General features: G+C 43.5%; 1 protein-coding gene across 1 annotated transcript; it reads right to left on the bottom strand.

The window, feature by feature from the left end:
• Positions 1-3138: 3138 nt before the first annotated feature.
• Positions 3139-17917, bottom strand: EAF1 (ELL associated factor 1). Its single transcript, XM_058553409.1, has 6 exons — positions 17543-17917; positions 15555-15649; positions 13296-13432; positions 11472-11662; positions 9572-9805; positions 3139-6780 (listed from the first exon to the last, which is right to left on the bottom strand). Exons 1-6 carry the CDS (start codon positions 17910-17912, stop codon positions 6734-6736), a joined length of 1074 nt encoding a protein of 357 aa, XP_058409392.1. The 5' UTR covers positions 17913-17917; the 3' UTR covers positions 3139-6733.
• Position 17918: the final 1 nt, after the last annotated feature.

Below are 17918 nucleotides of genomic sequence, written 5' to 3'. Positions count from 1 at the left end.
GCAGGACAAAGTTTCTGAGCAACACACTGGTCATCCACCACTCAGTTAGGGGCATGGAGGGCCATATGTGTCAAATTGCTTAAGAATCTCCAAACCTCATTATAATTAATGGGCCACTACGGCCCAATGACTGCTTTACTTGAGTTGTCAGCCCCATCTCTCCCCTATAGTAGAGTGAACCAATTTAAATTTTCACTGAAACTCAGATCTTCCATTTGTGTGGTAACAATGAGCTCACAGGTCAAAGACCTTGGTGATTCACCAAAGAGATTGTTACACTTGAGCTATCCACAGTTACCACCCAGGGGCCCAGAGGAACCAGGAGTGTGCTGTATTCTCCAGCATCTTCATTTCTAACCATTCTGAGAGGGTTGCATATCACACAAGAGTAATGGGTTAAGGACTCCCCACCCCACCTTATCCAACCCCTGCTGAGAAATACAGGAAGACAACTCACATTGCCTTTATCAGAGTGGCTCTCTCTCAGGATTCATCTGAGTTTGTTTCAGCCCCAGACAGCTGACTTTTAGAGTCAGACAAGTCTACAAGAAACAACCTTATAAAGGAAGAAATCGGCTATCTCCCCTGCCCTCTGTTCCCCTTTGCCCCACTCCCTTTAGAAATGAAAAGGGACCCACATAACACTGAAATTCTGCTGCCGAGACACTAGTATCAAGAGAATTTCATTTGTGGTTATTTTGGCCCCTGTAATTTCTTTAAGGGCAATGTGAATTTTTTTTTTAATGTTCCAACCCATACACAGTACCACACTCCACTGCATCCCCGCCCCAGGTTACCCTCAATCCAACACCTCGGACGGGAAGTTGAAGGCAGTCGTCATGGTCAGGGGTCATTACTTCAGGCTCACCAAGGGAGTTTCATCCTGGGGCAGTGGTTCCCAAGCTTTAGGGTTCATGAACTGAAGGGCTTGTCAAAACACCTGGGTCCTACCCTACAGTTTCTGATTCAGTAGGTCTGGGTTGGGGCCTGAGAATTTGCATTTCTAGCAAGGTCTCAGAGGATGCTGATGCCGCTGGACCAGGGACCACATTTTAAGAGCCACTGCTCTAGGGAAATTGTCTCATCTGAGAATATTACAATAGACCAAAAACATAGGGAAGAAAGGTGGGGACTTTGGGTGGGTGGCTTTTTTATACTATTCCATTAAAGAGGTGGGGTCTATGTCCCTTTCTCTTGAATCTAGGTGGGCTTTTGACTGCTTTGACCAATAGAATGCTGTGGATGTGATGCTATGTGACTTCCCAGGCTAGGTCATAAAAGGCCATGCAGCCTCTCAGAACACACATTCTAGGAGAAGGCAGCCATCATGTAAGAAGATACCATGCTAGAAAGGCTATACTAGACAACTCTGAGATTGCCATGCTAGAGAGGCCATGTAGACCCTCTAGTTGATGGTCCCAAATGAGCCTGCTTCCAGCCATCCCCACCATGGCGCCAGACATGTGAGTGAAGCCAGCTTGAACTCTCCAGTTCTGCCCATTTGCCAACTGAGTACCATTGAGTGATCTCAGTTGAAGCCACAAGGAGCAGAATTGCCCATCTAAGCTGTCTTAATTCCTAACCAACAGATTACATGAGATAAAATGGTTGTTGCTTTAAGCCACTAAGTTTTAGGGTAGTTTGTTACTTAGCAACAGATAACCAGAATAGTGCTCTAGGTTAGAAAGCGTAGGAAGGAAGCAAACTACATGCAGTGAATCAAGAGGGAAGTGCCAAACCAAGAGGGGCCATTGGCTTGGGTTTGGCGCCCTCTGCAGAAATCACGAATAGAAATCTGTCTTCACGCCTACTGGGACTTTTATTTATCTGGCCAGGAGAAAAGCCAGAGCTAGGAGGGGGCTTAGTGATCATATGGCCCAGGGTTCTCAAGCATGGTGGAGACATGGGGTACGTGGAGGTAGTAGACTGATTGCAATAATAGCCCTAATTCTCACACCTCCCCATATCCACACCTTTCCAACGTACTTCGCAACTCCTCCCATCAACTGGTGGAGTGTATTTCCCCACCGCTTGATTCTAAACTTGGCCCTGGGACTTGCTTTGGCCAATGACATGTTAGCAATTGTGACAGAGGCAGCTGTATTCCTTCTCTCACTCTAGCTCCTCTGCCTTTGCCATGACAATATGCCCAGGCTAGGCTGCAAGAGGATAAGACATATGGAGCTGACCTGAGTTGCCCCAGTTGTGCTGGCCAAGGCCATCCTAGATCAACCGAATTTGTCAACTGTCAGGCATATGAAGGAGCCCAGTCAAGATCAGAATTGTCCAGCCACGCTGGTATAAATCACCAATCCAGACTTGTGAGCAAAATAAATGCTTATTATTTTAAGCCATTGAGTTTTAGGATGGTTTGTTACATATCACTGTAGTGGCAACAGTTAGCTGAGGATCAGACTCCCTTAGGTGATGAATGTACACCACCACTTATTTCCCCACTGAGAGTCCTGGTTCAAGTCTAACTCCTACCTCCATCTGAGGAAGTGGGAGCCAGCTGCAGAATACACAGCAGACGATTCGTAGCCTAGTTCTCTTAACCAGACGGTGTAATCGTATTCAATCCAAATTGACGGAGCACCCATTAGGTGAAAGACACCACAGAGAATTAAAAAGGAGTACGGTCAGTGCCCACCTAGGAGTTCAGTTTATCAGGGGAGCCAAGACCACAAGACTGACGTGGGTACTGCTATATCAGAGGTGTGGAACAGAAGCAGGGGGCAGGATGACTTCCAATGAGCGAGTGTCAACTGGGGCTCAGAGGTGTTTGTGTGTATGTATGCGTGGCATGGCATTCCAGGAGGGAAGAATCTGGTGAGCTAACATGGCCAGGATATGTGTAGGGAGTCAGTTTAACCCTTGCGTGGTTCTCAGACCCAAAGGTAAGCCTGACTTTCCAGACCAAATCAATGGCCTCAGATGCCATGTGGCTTGCTAAAGTCATCCTTTAGTTTTGAACTTGACACCTTTTAAAATTGAGGTGTACGTCCTAATGATCATAAACATCAAATTAAAAAGGAATCAATTTAGACAATTAGGTTTCAGCACAAAGGATTCTTAAAAGAACACTAACCTGTTTCATAGATTTCTAGTAAAAAATAAAACCCACCAAGACATGAAGTGTATTGCTGACCTTCATTTTTTACTTAAATATAGTGATCTTTTAAGAGAATAAACCAAAAAAAAAACTTCACACAGCAAATATTTTACATAAATGTAAACATGCATGTCTACTTAATAATTAAGCAAAATAAACTTTCAGGCACAAAATTTTTAAAATTATTAAAGAATGAGACAATGAACGCAAGACAGAAATAACAGGAGCAACAAAAACACACATTTCATAGCACTTCAATTCAATTGGTCTGGTCTTCCAACCTACTGGTTAACGCCTGAGTTTCAGAAATCCTACCTTCCTTGCCAAATAGAAGCATCCAATTTGGTTGTACCTAATATATATCCACGTAACAGACTATTACTCTTTCAAAGTAATGTAATAAATACATCCCACACACACACACACACACACACACACACACACACACACACACACACACACACACACACACACACACACACACACACACACACACTACACATATACCCTACTTAACCAGCCTCTCAAATAGAGAAGTACGGATTTTGGAATCTTCAAGTTTTCCCACCACTGAAGCACATACATATTAATACCACACACAGAAAAAATGATCCTGCTACAGAAATAAAATGAGTGGCATCATTACAAATCTCTAGCTTGTTTGTATTAAGTTTCCCCAAATCACTTCTGTACTGTGTCTTTACTTGCCATGGCTCCTTGGATACTTCGGACTTAAGTCTTTACACCTCGCCTAATGACCCACAGTATACTAGCCGTTGTAGAGAAGAAAGAAAAGAAATTTTAACAATTCAGTTAGAGACTTCAAAATCATGAAAATCAGCATGGATAGTTTTCAGCTGTTTCCAAAAGCCTGGACTGTTTTCTGTCTGTCTACCCTCTGTACTCCACTGGTTGGCTTTCTCTGCCTCCTCCCCACCAGTCTATAAGCATCCGAATATCTATCCCTGTGGACACCCCAGGGAAGAGAGATGAGAATGATGGTCCCTGCTTTTAAGGAGTTCACACCAACCAGAACTCAAGCAAGAGGAACGTCAGTATGTACACGGAGCACTCCAGTTGGCTGAAACGAACAGAGGAAGAGTCCATGAAGACTACCACCGGGGCCAGCCAGGTGGCGTAGCGGTTAAGTGCGCGCGCTCCGCTGCAGTGGCCCAGGATTTGCAGGTTCGGATCCCGGGCATGCACCGACGCACTGCTTGCCAAGCCATGCTGTGGCGGTGTCCCATATAAAGTAGAGGAAGACGGGCATGGATGTTAGCCCAGGGCCAATCTTCCTCAGCAAAAAGAGGAGGATTGGCATCGGATGTTAGCTCAGGGCTAATTTTCCTCACAAAAAAAAAAAAAAAAGGCTACCACCTATGGAGTCTCAGGAGTGGGGTTGACAGGGGAGAGGGGAGGAGAGACTGAGAAGGCACAGAGGCAGGAAGAACAAGTCCAGTTTGGCTGGCATGAGGATATTCGTGAGTAGTAGTCTGTGAGGCCAAATTCTTGATTTCCTAAAAGAAGTGATTCCTTACTCTGGTGGGCAAAGCTGGAGGGCAAGGGGAGGAAGCACTGAAGGCTCTGTGCAGAGAACAAAACTGGAGGCGTGCTGGAGGCTAACCGTGCAGTATTGGGTAGGATGGATGACAGGGGAGAGGGCTGAAGCTCAGAGAGCTTGACTCACCAAGCCCAGTGCCACACGCAAGCATTTCCTATAGAAACAAACATCTTGACCAGACATGCCAAAAATCACACTTCTGTCTATATAAATCCTGACTTTGGAAGAAAAAAATAAAGAGAGGCTTAAATAGATATTTTTAGTTCAAGTTCCTGGAACCTGCCCCAGCTTGAGCAAGTTAAGAGCAGTGAAACAATTTCCACATCCAAAAACAATTCAAGTCTCCCAATCGTGACCTTCACCTTCCCTGAGCTGTCATTACCAAGGAATTATAAAGCTATTATCAATTCATTATAAATAAGTTCCTATCAGCCATTAAATCCACTGAAACCTCATAATGGGCTGAGAACCCACCACAGGGTACCAGCGTGTACCTATTACCAACACTTGGTAGAGTGGTGTGAGCGTGGTGCTGGACAACGGCGCCTGGCCCACATCGCCAGCTCACTGGGGTCACTATGTGGATGAAACAGGTGACTTTATAAGGCTCAACTCTAACCAAAGCCCTCACTATGGATCATCTAATTCCTTTCTAGGTCCAGGCTGCTTCCCTCAACTAGCTGGGGAGGGAGAGGCCATCTGAGTGGAGGGACCCGAGGAAAGAAAATCATTTCTCATGTTCTTGATGCCCACTGAACCATAGATGGAAATTTCTCAGGACATATTCATCCAAATTACAGAAATGGGCTACTCCATATTACTTATGGGATGATGTATCACACATCCACTCAATATGGAACATTTACTAGTGACCAGTTTCCTGCAACAATAGATTCATTTGGAAGCTGCACACTGCAGAAGGCAATCTTGTGACTTTCTTCTGGTTGTATATAAAAAATACAAATCAGTCTGGGAGTCAGGCACAAACAGTGGTACAAAAGCATGAACAAAAATGCCTTATCAAAGAATGTGCTCATTCCATATTGCAGAACTCCTATCTAGGTTCTGGTTTTTGGAAACCTGCTGCTGGTTCATTTGTTCAGAAAGGTTTCTTCACTACACCTCTCTTCCACTCCTACCTCCCCTACTAAAATCCCCTGAGTGAAGAACACTTAGTATGGATCTATACGGAACTAAAAGCCCCAATTATTGAGTCATATGCATCAGCACAGTGGCTGCTAGTTTAATCTGCTCACCCGGCCTCATGTATTTAGGAACTGCCTAGATCTGAATCTGAGCTAGAAGTACCCAACACTTTTGTCTTCTGTATAAGAATCTCAGGTGGGTATAAGAAACACCAGTGGGTTTTCCCATTCAATGGGTATTTCCCATTCCAGTGGGAAACACCTGGACTGGGGCCAGGAGACTGGCCAGAAGACAGCTTTTTTCCCCTTATTTGTAAAAGAGGGGGCTGAACTAGCAGAGCTCCAGATCCCACCCAGATGACCATCTAGGCTCCATCTTAGAGTCCATTTCTACACAGGCTTGTCAGGCTGGGTCAGATAAAACTTCCTTACCACTTTGTGTCAACAATTTCAAGTGGTTTTAACATACTTCTATGCTACAGTTTAAGGGTTTCCTCTCTCTCCTACCCCTCAAAGACTGTCTTTCACTTCATTGGTACAGACCACTTGGCCAAACTTGTGGCTGCTGAGGTTTAAAACTGAATCACTAGCCTGGTGAAGATATGGCCTTTGAGTAACCTAGACCGGGGCACATTTGTCTGTTCTTCATTAACAGTGTTAACCAAATAGAAATATCATCGTTAGTTTTTCTATAGATCTACTTAAACTTCGAAACATGAGAGTGTTCAAAAATTACATGAAAAAATCACCCATCACCACTAAATTAAAGACTTGAATATCTGAGAGCTCCAGAGCCTCAGCCTCCTACTACAGTCTCATATCCACATTTTCGTCTTGGCAATGGACTCCATGCTAAAGTAGCCTCGTCTTGCAGCATATTTGTGCACCAAAGAGTTGATTTCAAAAGATCCGGCTCTAGTCATCACTGTCACTGCCAGACTCACTCAACTGCAAGTCATTTCCTATTAAAAGAAAACAGAATCAAACCAAAAGTACACAGTTTAAAAATGACTTCCCCACAATTCTTTGCTTGACTGCCTTGGCTATCACACTACAGTAAAACCAGGCCAATTCAATTTAATTAGGGAGAATAATTGATTTGGCTCAGTCACAAAACTGGTATAGTCAACATTTTTTAAAGAAATGCTATTTTTGGTCTCTGCAAAGCTCAGCAATGCTGCTTACTGGATAGAACACGGGAGGAATAGACTAGACACCTTTTAAGTGTGTTAATATATAGCAAGAAAATATTTATAAATAACTGATCCACTGTCTAGCAGAATTGTTCACATTAAGTTGCTTTATAAAAGCTAAAACACCAAGTTGGGCTTCCCATTAAGGAAGGTGAATACTGTTTATACCAGTAGTATGCTAATCCAATATCCCCTCTGGTACACCTCTGTCCAGGAAATTCACTTACTTTAAACTGCAAATATGAACTAATGAGCTCTGTAAAGCCTCAAATTTTTGTTTATTGTGCAGAATTTAGGCTTTAGGAGTGAAAAATATAAGTACTAAACATTTCAACCTAATATAATAATAACAGCATCCCAGTTGACACCTCTTGGATTACAATAGTGAACTTGTGTATTTCTGGGTTGCTAATCTCTAGCTCTTCTCAAACTTTTTTCTGCGGGCCGTGGGGCCCGAGATCCTTTTAGAAGAATCTGACCCCGAGGTCCTTCCTTTTCTAACTACATAACCGTGTAATGCCAGATTTTCTTCATATATCTCAACCTAAACAACTTAGGGGAACAGACCGAATTCAGAAGCAGATGTAAGAATCTAGCTTTCTACTAAGCCAGACCTCGAAGAGATTTGCAAAATTTTAAAGCAATGTTACTCTTCTAACTAAATATTTTTTGATTTGGAGAAAATATTTTTCATAAAAAATGTTATTTTTGTTAACATGTGATAGTTTATTATTGTTCTTTTAAATGAATTATTGAATATCTTAAATATTTCTCAGTTTTAATTTCTAATATAATAAGTATTGATAGATATAAGCCACATACACAAAAGTTGTTTGGGGTGTTCAATAATTTTTACAATAAAGAGGTCTGAGACCAGAAAATGTGACAACTGCTGTCCTAGACTTAGGTGGTAACTCCCAATCAGCAAAGCTGAGCATGATCTCTTACAAAGTAAGATGATGTGTATGTAACAGGTCAGTGTAATTGGAGTGAAAATCTGGTTTTGAAATTTCTTATATAATGGATTTGATCCAGGTTAAAACTGATCCATTTGTTTTTTGGGGAAGAAGATATAATACACGTTACCACTCAGGAAAACAACCTTATTATTACTTTGTATATTTTTACATCAGGGTTTAGCAAATTTGTGCTATTTACTGTGATTTTAGGGTTTATAAGTTGGTTCCAGCTGACAATCTTGGTTTAAATAACTCTACTACATACCTTATTGTATATGAGGAATGCAAAAATTAAAGTCTTGCCATTCAAAGAGCTGCAGGACAGGAGGACTTGGAGCCATAAAGAGCTAAAAGAGTTAAAGGCAAGTAGGTAGATAACACCCACAGTGCCATTTTTTGCTCTTTCTTTCTATGAGGAAGGACTAATTTAGCACTGAGTGGGCAAAATTAACAACTGAGTTAAAACCACAGTAGCTGTCTGGTACTTTCTACTATGAATACCAAACTCCCAATGTGAAATTTACTACTCTAACCAACGGAGAAGAAGAGCATCAGAGTACACCCTGATTTCCAGAATCTCGGCCCAAATAATGGGATAGCAGACAATATCCTTAACTGACACCCTAACAGTGTTGAACTCACTAAGGTAGAAGAGCAGGGCCTAGTGTAGTGGTTCTCCCAGTGGGGGTGATTTTGCCCTCAGGGGACATTTGGCAATGTCTTGAGACATTTTTGGTTGACACAACTTGGGGAGAAGAGGGGAGTGCTTTTGGCATCTAAAAGGCAGAGGTCAGGAATGCTCTAAACCACCATACAATGCATAGGACAGCCTCCCACAACTAAGATTTATCTGGCCTAAGATGTCTGTAGTGCTGAGGTTGAGAACTATCTTTGCCTGCTCCACAGTAGTAGGGTTACCTAGGTTAGCTTTCCCACTAGTGCCTCCAGACCTTCTAATCTCCTCAAAGGGAGTCGTACCAGGGGAGAACATTCATTGGGATTCTGGAAAGAGAAAAGCATAGAAAAGCAGCACTGTCCCCACCTCCAAACAAAGAAATTTGTTCTTGTAATTGTTTTTCTGTGCTTTACTTTGCTATCAACTGCACTGAAAGCCACCCAGACATTACAATGTCCCTTCTTTTCCCTCTTGCCAAAGGCTAGTTGGTCTCCAAATATATCCTAATGGCATAGGTTCCCAAGTCTGTGGGCTGTGGGACGCCACAGTCTGGAAACACTGGGTTCTTGGGACTAAAAAGACCTGGAGGCGGGGGACAGTACGGTGGCAGACAGTGCACCTAAAGCCTGGTCTATGCAAAAATAAAGGGCATAGCTTGTCATGTTGCAGCATTTTCCAGAATTCAAAGAACCTAATTTGTGCCAGTGGGGAAAAGGAAAGAGAAAGAACCGATTTTTAGTTTTGTGCTTCCCTTTTTCACTGTTTGATAACTTATTCTTTTCTGCTCCAAATTATCTTTGTCAGGATCCTTTCCTATGCCTTAAATATTTTCAGATTTATAGATTCTGGTGTGAGATAGACAGAAGTTGCATTCTGGCCTGACATGCCACCCCTCTCTCAGCCAGAAAAGGGAAAGCACACTTACTGAGCGTGTTCATGAGCTGGTTGCTTCCTTGCGGCCGGCTGGTTCCGTTGGCGACGGCTGGCCTGCTGTTATAGGGTTGCTGGTGCGAAGGCTGCAGAGGAGACGCAGGGCCATCGTCCTCACCTCCGCTGCTGGAGCTGTCGTCATCGCTTCCTGACGAGCTCTCAGAGTCTGAGGAGCTGCTCCCACTGCTGCTGCTCATCTGTTCAATAATGTCAACTTCCGCCCTCAGCTCTGGAATACAATGACAGGACAAGGGTCAGCACTGCAACCATTCTCAAGGCAGCACACTGACCTTCTGTAAACAGTACATCAGCAAAACCAACAGCAATGACAGATAACTTAAAACCAACTCCTGCTTCTCAATTACTTAGAAACATACAAACAAAATTACCAAAACCAACACAGAAAAACACCTGTCTCCAGAGAGACAACAAAAACATTAAATTTACCCAAAATAAACAAAAAGCAAACTGTTTAAGGATAATGACTGTTGTGTGTAATAAATAAATTAAGTCTATTTTGCCTTTATCTACTAAAAAAAAAATTGTGAATTACAGGATTAAACACCAAATAAGAAAAGAGCAGTATTATGCTAAGGGGTTGAAAAATATCTGACAAGGAATTGGAAGGTCTGAGTACTTATTTTGGATCTACCTCTAACCAACAGGGAGACGAAGCTGGAAGTCAAGGCATTTTCCAAAACACTCTGGAAAAATGAAGGGCCAGAGCAGACAGCCTCTGGGGTCCTTTCCATCTTCCATGTCCCACGAAAAAATGGAGGCTTGCAGGAGGAATCATGGTGACTGAAGAATGGTGAACCATTCCTCCTTTGCCTTTTTTATCTATCTGACAGACAGCCACGCCTATCAGGTACCGCATTTTCACAGAGGTAAAGCAGGGAAGGAAAAACACGCTTGAGCTAACCATTTCAATGTCACTGAATACAGTAAGGATACATCACAGGATACATCCAGAAAAAGGTCAGAGTTTCCTGTCCAAACATACCACGTGGCCTTAAACAGCTGTGGTTCCTTCAAGCATAACTGGCAACAACTAACCTCTCAAGGTCTAATTCCCGTTCAACTGAAGGGAAAGCCTCCATAAGCAGCATTCCAACATCCATGAGGAAAAAACATCAAGAGGCTTAATAACTGTGCACCTTGCAGAGAGTGACTTCGTTTGCTAAAAGATAGCATTTCTATAAGGTGGAAAAGGCAAACTTCCCAAGGACAATTCCTCATCTTTCCCTGTTTACTACTGTTATGGATTTAATTTGTTTCATGAAAATTTACAAATATGAAATATGACATTTACTCTCATAACCTCCCAAGAGTCTGGACAACTAAAACCATCCACCGTATGGGGGAAAAGCCAAAGTAAGCTTCTTTGTCTCAGGTATGCATTGGATAGAGCCTGAGCAGACTTCTAAATCTTTCTAGGCAAATGTCCATTTCCACTGGTCCTCAGGGTACTTGCATATTTACACTTTTCGTGTTAGTACAAAGCACTGGTCATACTGTTTTAAATGTCTCTCTAACCTGGATACTGTACGAACATTGGCACATTTGGTTTTCACCCCAAGCACCTTGGAATTTTCTTTTTCCAAAGCCTTAAAGGTGTGCCATATGGACCTTTAGATGGCAGTCATACTTGTTTGAATCCTGGGCCTCTAAGCAGAAAGCTGCAACACTCAAGTCACCATTCCTGAACTTGTCAAATGAGATAAGTGGTAAAAGCCCCCACCCTTCTCACTTCTGGAATGGTGAACCCTGTAGAAAGTTTTTCAATGGCAGAAAATGCCCATGCTGTCATGTCAATATGGCAGCCTTGTGATCTCCACAAAAACATCAACACTCTATTCCAAGTTGCTATCGTCACTCCAGAAAATGCTCCTTACCTCTTTTGATGTCGTCCAGCTGAGGTTCAGGTGAGGGGTTATCTTTCAAGGGAGAAGTTTTGGGTCCAACTGGAGGCTTCGTTGGAGCTCTGAATGGCATAGGGGGTGGAGGTGGTGGTGGCTGTGACGGCGGTGGGGGACGAGGGGGCTGCTGTTCCATTCGGGCTTGGATTTTACTGCTCCCCTCAGCCCTGAAATGAGATACAGACATTAAATTAGAGGGGCAAAAACAGTGCTTCTCACACTTGTCATGGTGACCGAGCACCTGGAAGTCTCTGCAGAACTCCACGCTTTTTACAAACTGCTTCAAAATATTGATATTTATAATTTTATCACATGAACTACTCATTCAACAACTACCTATTGGATTCCAGGATTGCATTATGCACCAGAGATATAGAGATGAATAAAACGGACTCTCTATCCTCAAGGAGCTCATATTTTATAGCAAGAAGCAGATAAACAGATATGCAGTGATGTAAGAACCCACTTTACTTGTAGAAAGTACAACAATTTGACTTGTAAACAATATAAAGTTATAATCACAAGTGTATGAGTTACTAAATAAAATGAGCTCTTGAAATGCTAGCCAGTTTGCAAATTTTTCCACTATTTACTGCTTACTCATTTTGTCACATGCCAGCTCTTGCTGGCAGACAAGCAAAGAGTTCCACCCCAAACTGAGAAAATTCTATCCCTTAACAATTTCTTTTGTAAATGGACTGGCCCAGCAGTTTTCAAACTTTAGTGTGTACACAAATGACCTGGGGAGCTCATTAAAATGCCGATTCTGACTTAGTAGGTCCTGAAATTCTAACTCAGCACTTTTAACAGGCATCCAAGTGATAAAATGTGCTAGTCTCCAGAGGACACTGAGTAGTAAGAGAAACGTCCACAACTAGCAGCTCTTGGAGGAATAACAGCGGCAGTGCAGGGCCTGGCAGAGAGCTCCGTTCCAGCGCTGGGTTTAGGTAAATCACAATCACACTAATCCCCAGTCTCTTCATCTGTGTGTGTGTGTGTGTTTAAAAAGGATAACAATACCACCTTTCTAAAAGTTATTTGTAAAGATTAGACAAGATAATGCACGTAAAGCATCTAGCATAGTGTCTGGCACATGATAACCCCTCAATAAAGGGTAGGTACTTTTATTTTTTTGTGGAAGGAGTGAAGAAAATTTGCTTGAGGAACCATAAACAGAAAAACATCAGGCTGTAACACTCTCTTTAAAATTTAATTACTGTGTTACAATAGTTGTTGTATCACAATGTAACAACAGAACCACTGGGTTACTTCTATTTGTAGAATGAATTTTGACTTTAAAATAAAATCTACTTGACTTCATATTAGATGTGTAGTGCCTGTTGAATTAAATGTTAAAGAGAGCTCACTATTCAAAAAAATTGGCAAAGTTTTATTTTGGTATTATAATGACCTCAAACATATCTTGTAAAAATTAATGTTTTCACTCTAATAAAGAATATGTATTATTCAATTATTCCTTCATAATTATAAGTCTGTAAACTTAAATCTTATCCCTTAGGTGGTACTATATCAACAATCATGAGATTAATATAATTGATTTAATTACAAAGTAAGCCCCTTTCCTCAATGGCTTCCATGTTTCAGGTCTTAAAAGCATTATTTCTTTTTATTGCATTTGAGGATCAGGTATTTTAGTGACTTGTCTGAGAAGACACAGGTGGATTTATTGAGATTGTCGATAGGACACTGAGTACCCAAGATGCTCACATCCTTATGAAATAACTGAATAGGTAATGCAAAGATACAGAAACATCAATCTGTACCTGGTTATTTACATACCTTGTTTTCTTGACCTGAATGCTGCTACTGAGCTTTTCCAGCACATATTCACCAGTGTCATGATTAATAATCAGCACACAGTCTTTCTGATAAGGCCGTTTGTTCCCCTTGAACACAGTCATCGGTGGTGTGGATCCCTATATGCCACAAAAGTTTAACGTGATCAGATGACACACACCAGCTATGAATATCAACCTGAATTTATAGGTGATCTGCCTCGTCCAATCTTTTATCAGAGCCACTCAAAACCAACAGAATGAACTGATCTGTATTTTAACTCTCCCTGGCTTCCCAGACAAAAATAAGAAAGGGGAAATAATAATATAGTAAGAATCTGTGACTCTTCAACTGGTTCTAAGTAATCAAGAAAGGTTAAATTACTGTACATTTTTCTAGGGATTCAGGAAATGTTACAAATAATGGTAAAGTATGAACTGAGAAAAATAAACTAAACATTACTTGTACTACACTGAGTAGAGCCTTCATTACGAGAAGTAAAACTAGTGAGTGATCTCTATATTTCCTTGGAATTGGAGGATCCTGGGTTTCCCCCCCATGCCAAGTAACCAACAGAACATTCTCCAAGGGCAGCTTGCTATTCTGGTTAGTTCAGAGCAAGCACATCGTGCCATTCACCGGCCTAAGCCCTTTAATTGCTATCCTGTTGCTCTGAGGCCAAAGATAAAATCTTTAAGCCAGACATCTGGTCCTTCAGCCTTACCCTGCACCACTTTACTTGCCCCTGGGATCTGTGGGCTCCAGAAGGTGGCTGGCCTCCTCTCAGATCCTCAAGCTCTTTCTTACAGAGCTTTAACAAGGCTTCGCCTGCAACATCCTGCCCCTCTCTCTCTTTCAATTACTCAACCTTCAAATCTGCTCAAAGCTTACTTCCTTAGAGAAGCCTTCCCTGATTTTCTAAAACAAGTGCTATGTTTTCTTATATTTATTTAAACTCCAGACCATAAGCTCCATAAGGGCAAGAAATGTGCCTGTTTTGTTCAAGACTGTATTCTCAGTGCCTAGTAATGGGCCAGCACACAGCAGGTGCTCAATTAATATTTGCCAAATACAGGATTTAATCCTTTGTATAGAATCAAAAACTGCTTGGCTCCTTGACTCCTTATTCATACGGTAAAAATTTAGAGTTAGAAGGGACCTTAGGGACCATTTATCTAACCCCTTCATTTTACATTTGGGAAACTAAGGTCCAGAGGGAGATGATGTAACCTGCCAAAGGCAACAAGTAATGAAATAGCAGTTTGAACTGGCAGACAAGTAATTTTTCCTCAGCACAAAGCTTCGCAGGTCTCCCAGTCCAAAGCCTTTTCACTCTACCACCAGTTACCAAGAATTTACTATGTTCCAGGACAGGGCTGTGACATGCAATGACACATGTTCATTAAGCGTATTCTGTCTGATCCTTCGGTCTTTGTGATCAGAGTGTTGCCTTGGGCAAGGCTTCAAAAAAGGCTCTCTGTGCAAGGGTTCTCAATTTAGCTTTTAACTGGGTTCCTCATCCCTAAATTAGCTGAAGGTTCTGAATCTCTGGTTCTTGCCTGAAACTATCAGCTGCACTTCACCCCCTGCCAGACACATGTAAGATGTCAATCCTGCTCCCGCCTGCCTGCCTTCACTCTGGCTTGGCTGCCCCAGATTTCTAAACTGTTGTTGCTATACGTCAACATGGCACCTAGGGCTCTAGGAGCTGCTTGGGGGAAAAGCTACGCACATCTAAAGGAGGGGCTAGGTGTCCTGATAGGAACCTTGGCTACTTTGTAGCAAATGGGGCAAAAGGGAGCTTGCGGAAAATGGCAAAGAATCATTTTTCACTCAAGCACCTGGGAACCATAAATTCCATCTCACCCTATCCCCAAAATTCTTTTTTTCCTTATGTTGGCACTTTGAAATCTAGAAATTTTTAAATAGTGGAAATTCAAATTGCGATAACAGAACACGAGGATTCACTGTGATGCCACATTAAAAACAACAACAACAGGGGCCGGCGCGGTGGCGCAAGTGGTTAAGTGCGGGCACTCCGCTGCGGCGGTCCGGGGTTCGCCGGTTCAGATCCTGGGCGCGCACCGAGGCACCGCTTGTCAAGCCATGCCGTGGCGGCGTCCCATATAAAGTGGAGGAAGAGGGGCACGGATGTTAGCTCAGGGTCAGTCTTCCTCAGAAAAAAAGAGGAGGATTGGCATCAGGTGTTAGCTCAGGGCTGATCTTCCTCACAAAACAACAACAACGAAGGAATAAACTTACAGGGATATGTGGCAGCGTAATTGTCACTTCATCTCCTTTGCCAACCTGAAGCTCTCCTTCACAGGAAGTGTCTATAGATGCTGGTTTAAAGTCATCTGAAGAGAAAGGAATAAAAGCATTTATTTACCAGGTTACTTATACTAAGGGCTTCCTGGGCATACTCACTTTAAGAGTTAAAATTTTTTTATTACTCAGGTAAATGGAAAGTACTAATAATTTAGAATTTATTACAAACTATTGCATTGTGCAGAACTTCACATATGCAAAAGCAGAGAGAAGAGTACAATGAGCCCCTGTGTACCATCACCCAGCTTCAATAATTACCAACTCAGGGACAATCTTATTTCATCTATACCTCCACATACTTTTCCTCCATCCTCACTGGATTCTTTTGAAGGAAAAAAAAAGCTAAAATTTATATACCATTTTATTAAGCAAAGACATTCTCCTCTCCCAAGTGATAGATGAAAATTGATGCCTTATTATCCATAATAAGGTGTTTTATTAGGGTTGTTGTGAGGATCAAAAGAAACTGAGCATATCAAAAGGATTCTGTAATAGTAAAACCCTATATGAAATATGAAAGGCCACAGCATCATATAAGTGACTTCATTTTGCACAGAAGTGTCAAAGTTAGGATTTGCCACAGTCAAGTTCCATAGCTTTAACAAATGCTACGTCCTGCAGATGTCTGGAGCAGACAGTTGAACTGTATCTCCAAGGGTTAAATCCTGCCCATGTTGCTGAATTGCAGTTAAAGTACAACATGAATAGCCATCTTACTCCATTTTAACACACACCTGCCTCAAACTGAAGGCCAGGTGCATATGTGAAGTCTCATTTAAATTCCACATTGCCCTTTACCCTACTAAAACATCAACTTAGTAAACTGCTCAGGAGATGATGCTCTTATCACATTCCCAACATCCTCCCTCTTAAAGAGCTGATCTGCTGTCAGTAAGAAGCAAAGTAATGGCGTGGCAAGTGACCATACAAAGATGGAACTTCATTATCTAACACGCCCTCTTCCAAGGTGTTGAGTCACATCTATTAGCTCCTTTGACTAAAACAAGTCTCACCCAGCATTACAGCTACCAAGACGGGGAAGCAAGAGCTTGTGAATCACAGACGGATGCTCAGTCAGCCAATTCCTAACAGCCAAGTCTTTACCCAGGACAGAGTGGAAGTGCCCTCCCTCAACAGTCTCTAATCATGTAGAAAAAGAAGGTTCAGCGTAATGACTAGCTTGACATTCCTTACGCGTGCTCTCTTCTGCCTCCAAACATAGAGCAAGCTTTAACTTACTCTAGGCTCACAAATTCTAATTTTATTCTTCACACAAGAGACTTGGTCCAGAGGAAAAGTCAGGGTAGTACAGGCGACCTCAAAAGAGGCAGGGAACGCAGACGGAGGAGGACTGCTGGGCGCAGAGAGGATGCCGACTCTGGCTGCAGAGGGGATGCAGCGCAGGGTCAGGGTGGCCAGAACTAAGACGCACGAGGAAGGAAAGCTGAGGCAAATGGCAAGGAGAGAATGGAATAGGAGGAAGTGGATGAGGCTCACGAGCAAACAGGAGTCCTTTACATGTGGAGAACCCTGGTGGGTAATCCGAACGCGGAGAGGATCAGAGAGAGAAGAACTTGAGTCTGATGCGGGGTCACAGGCTTCCGGTAATAAAGAGGGGGAAGGTTGGGCACAAGGAAGGCCTGGGTGGGGGGATGAAGAGAAAGGGGCCAATGACCCTCGGAAAAAGCGTTTGGGACCACGAGGCAGAAGAGGTGTTGGGAGAGACGAAGGGTTTGGTTTGGGAGGAGAAAGCTAGAAAAAAAGGGAGAAAACCGAGGTCCCGGAGGAGCCGGGGTCGGGAGCAGGGAGCCGACGCGGGCAGGGGTCCCTGGGCTCCGACGGGCCGAGGGCAGAGAGGAGGGAGCGAGGCTGGCAGAGGCGGCCGGAGCGGGGGCAGGGAACGGCGGGGCGCGCAGACTTACAGCGGATGGTGTGGAAGGAGGCCCGCGGCCGCTTCTCGAAGCTCTCCCCGAGCAGCAGGCAGTGCTCCTCGCGGTCCAGCAGCGGGTTCGCGGTCCCGTTCATGGCCCCGCACCCGCCTCGCGCCCGCACCGGCGCTCCCCAGGCGCGGCCGCGGCCCGAGCTTCCGGCGCCGGCGTCCGGCAGGACGGTGCTCCCGGGACACCGCTCCGGAGCGTAAGGGGAGCCGAGCCGGCGCCCACCCGGGGCCGGAAGCCAGCCGGTCCCTCCGCGTCGGGGTGGGAGAAGACTCTGAGGAAGCGAGGCGGCGGTACTTCCGGCGCCGGGGAGGGACTTCTGGGTTCGTAGCGGAAGTGGCGGGGGCGGTGCCATGACAAC

Source organism: Diceros bicornis, chromosome 2 (genome assembly GCF_020826845.1).
Source record: "Diceros bicornis minor isolate mBicDic1 chromosome 2, mDicBic1.mat.cur, whole genome shotgun sequence".
Taxonomy (NCBI): Eukaryota; Metazoa; Chordata; class Mammalia; order Perissodactyla; family Rhinocerotidae; genus Diceros; species Diceros bicornis.
The sequence above is the reverse complement of the archived record's forward strand: the minus strand, read 5'-3'. Positions and strand labels throughout refer to the sequence as shown.